The 2,972-nt window shown below is 32.0% G+C and overlaps 1 protein-coding gene across 1 annotated transcript in view; it reads right to left on the reverse strand.

The window, feature by feature from the left end:
- Positions 1-1,475: 1,475 nt before the first annotated feature.
- LOC106473874 (receptor-type guanylate cyclase Gyc76C-like) overlaps positions 1,476-2,972 on the reverse strand; it is a gene marked incomplete at its 5' end in the record, with an annotated part of 33,992 nt that continues 32,495 nt past the window's right edge. The window contains 3 exons of the mRNA XM_013934561.2: positions 1,476-1,667; positions 2,038-2,187; positions 2,956-2,965. Coding sequence (XP_013790015.2) covers positions 1,483-1,667; positions 2,038-2,187; positions 2,956-2,965 — 345 coding nt within the window. The remainder of the gene's footprint in view (positions 1,668-2,037; positions 2,188-2,955; positions 2,966-2,972) is intronic.

A 2,972-nucleotide genomic window follows, 5' to 3' on the forward strand; every position in this document is an offset into this window, starting at 1 on the left:
AATAAGATGTGGTTTTACGCTATGAAACGATAAAGCTGAGAGTAAATGTATGAAAATAAGATGTGGTTTTACGCTATGAAACGATAAAGCTGAGAGTAAATGTATGAAAATAAGATGTGGTTTTACGCTATGAAACGATAAAGCTGAGAGTAAATGTAAATTATAAACTTAATTTTCTCGATTTTACATTTTTTCTATATAAACTTTAAAGGTTTATAAAGTGAAAATTCACCGTAAATATAGTACTTACGTCATAATATTCACGTGCATGTGTTTAGTTTTGTTTTACGTATCGAATCCCGGATTGTAGCGATATAAGTTCGGAAACTTACTGCTAACTAATCGGGGGATATATTAAAAGTTCCTGTCAAGTTTGTTAGATTAAGGCTTAGATAAGTTACATTTAAGGAATAAAACTAACGGTATTGCTTTGTGTGTTTTTTTGTTTTTTTCAAGCAACTTCTAAATTATTATCGATCGATACAGTATGCATGCATAAAAATAGACTAAACCCTTTTGTTGATAATTCCAATATGATGTAGCGAGAAAAAAATAACACCAAAGCATTACTATATATCTAAATATTATTTACATAAGTATGTTGTTCAACTAATCGTACATATAATAATAATAAGTCTTAGCTAGTTTTTTTGTGTACATGCAGCCTGATTTAGACTATAAAGTAAACAATAAATGTATCATAAAAGAATTACTGACATTTTAAAATGAAAGACGCATTATTAGTCATTCATTCATGTCCTATGCATTATAGTTATAAAGGTTAATGTTGATTATAAACTTAAAATAACCTTTAAAACGTTAAACTAGAGGAAAGAAAAGATTTGTGAGATGAAAGGTTTAATTAGTTTGATATTCCAAGTTGCATTCTGTTTATCTTAAGCATGATCTCTGTAAATCAGAATTGTTTATCTTAAGCATGTTCTCTGTAAATCAGACTTGTTTATCTTAAGCATGATCTCTGTAAATCAGAATTGTTTATCCTAAGAGTGTTCTCTGTAAATTAGAGTTGTTTATCCTAAGCATGTTTCCTGTAAATTAGAGTTGTTTATCCTAAGCATGTTCTCTGTAAATCAGAGTTGTTTATCCTAAGCATGTTCTCTGTAAATTAGAGTTGTTTATCCTGAGCATGTTCTGTATAAATTAGAGTTGTTTATCCTATGTATGTTCTGTATAAATTAGAGTTGTTTATCCTGAGCATGTTCTGTATAAATCAGAGTTGTTTATCCTATATATATTCTCTGTAAATTAGAGTTGTTTATCCTAAGCATGTTCTCTATACATTAGAGTTGTTTATCCTAAGCATGTTCTCTGTAAATTATAGTTGTTTATCCTAAGCATGTTCTCTGTAAATTATAGTTGTTTATCCTACTTTACACTAGAGATAAGTGAGGATTTGGTCTTTAAAGTAAAGACAACTTTTAAGTTGGCATGAAGACAATCTGGTAATTATTATAGTTTTACTTACATTCCTTGACGAAGTCTTGCAAGCTTCGAGCGAATGTGCCCGAAATCCGGTCGTTTCTCTGGTCTTTCACTCCAACATTCACACATGGCGTATAGCACATAATCCTGACATTCCAATATGCTGAGATCTGGCCGAAATGTCTCGTTACCGTCGGGCATATCTTTCACTCGCTTGATTATCTCTGAAACAAAATCACCAATATCATGATCAAGAAATACAATTTGGATATTGAAATATATTTATTCTTGAATAAGAATTATTAGTAAAAAAAAAGGAACATTTCTTCATAAATAGCCTATATTCCTATAAAGGAAAAATCACAATAAGCTTAACTTTAAATACTTTACTAATAAATGTTTATTGCCTTATATTTGTGTACAAGCAAAGTATAGTAATATGAGCTAGAGCTTTTATTGGTGGAACAATGATTCCTTGAACAAATCACGTTTGATAACGTAAGCCTAGTAATTACTAGAAAAGTATCAGTCGTTCAGTCAACCAATTAGATTTCAGATATTAAATTATTTTAAAGTATTCTCTAAGCGTCCTACCCTTTGGGCTTAAGTTAGAGTTTCCAAACGGCCCCTGGCGGCCAATAATTTCATGGAGAATGATGCCAAATGAATAAACGTCTCCTTCCTTCGTTCCTTTTGGATGTAAGTGTGGGTCTCGCAGTTGTTCTGGAGCCTTCCACAAGAGGTCTGTAAAAATATTAAAAATAGAATGTATAATCAAATATTCTACACAAAAATATTAAATTGGCCACCTGATGGCGTTGTTTCAAAGTCATAGAATATTGCGTTTATTATATTTTTATACTTAGAAATAAAAATGTTACAGGACGAAGAACTACCTTATAAATATATATAAAATCTAGCCAATGTACCCGTGCATCAAGCTGCATTAATTTTGTTTGATTCATGGGGACGGCGGGCAGCTTGGATTAGCTATACTCTCCATGCCAGTGTAATGAATACTTACGCTCATCATAAGGTACAAGTGCCACACGCGACATTAAACGTCATTTTTGTTTGGTATCGGCTCAGAACAGCACGTGATATAAAGATACCAGGCAGACAGATATATAGGCACTTCTGCTTTGTATATACAAAAAAGATTTCTGTGAACAAACCCAGATATTTTTATTTTAATAAAATGTATTCTCATTAGGATACTCAAGAGTTATAAGAGATATGAGCTTCATATTGTTACGTCTCCGTTTGTGTTGATTGATTTTTCGTAACTTCGTTCCGACGAAACTTAAGCGACACAAGTTCTTTCTTAATAAAAACTGGTTTATTCTTTCCGAATACAACTTTACCGATACACTCAACTTCAACAATCGCGCTAAACAACGCTATAACACGAACGTCAATAATGCTCCTGACCGCAGATCAATTACTCACTATCTACCCACACATTCCATTCCCCTCTTTTATATACCAGCCTACCCTATATTTAGTAATTACTAGAGCATTCCTGAAAG

The sequence above is a fragment of the Limulus polyphemus genome, unplaced genomic scaffold (genome assembly GCF_000517525.1).
Source record: "Limulus polyphemus unplaced genomic scaffold, Limulus_polyphemus-2.1.2 Scaffold6583, whole genome shotgun sequence".
In the NCBI taxonomy this organism is placed as follows: domain Eukaryota; kingdom Metazoa; phylum Arthropoda; class Merostomata; order Xiphosura; family Limulidae; genus Limulus; species Limulus polyphemus.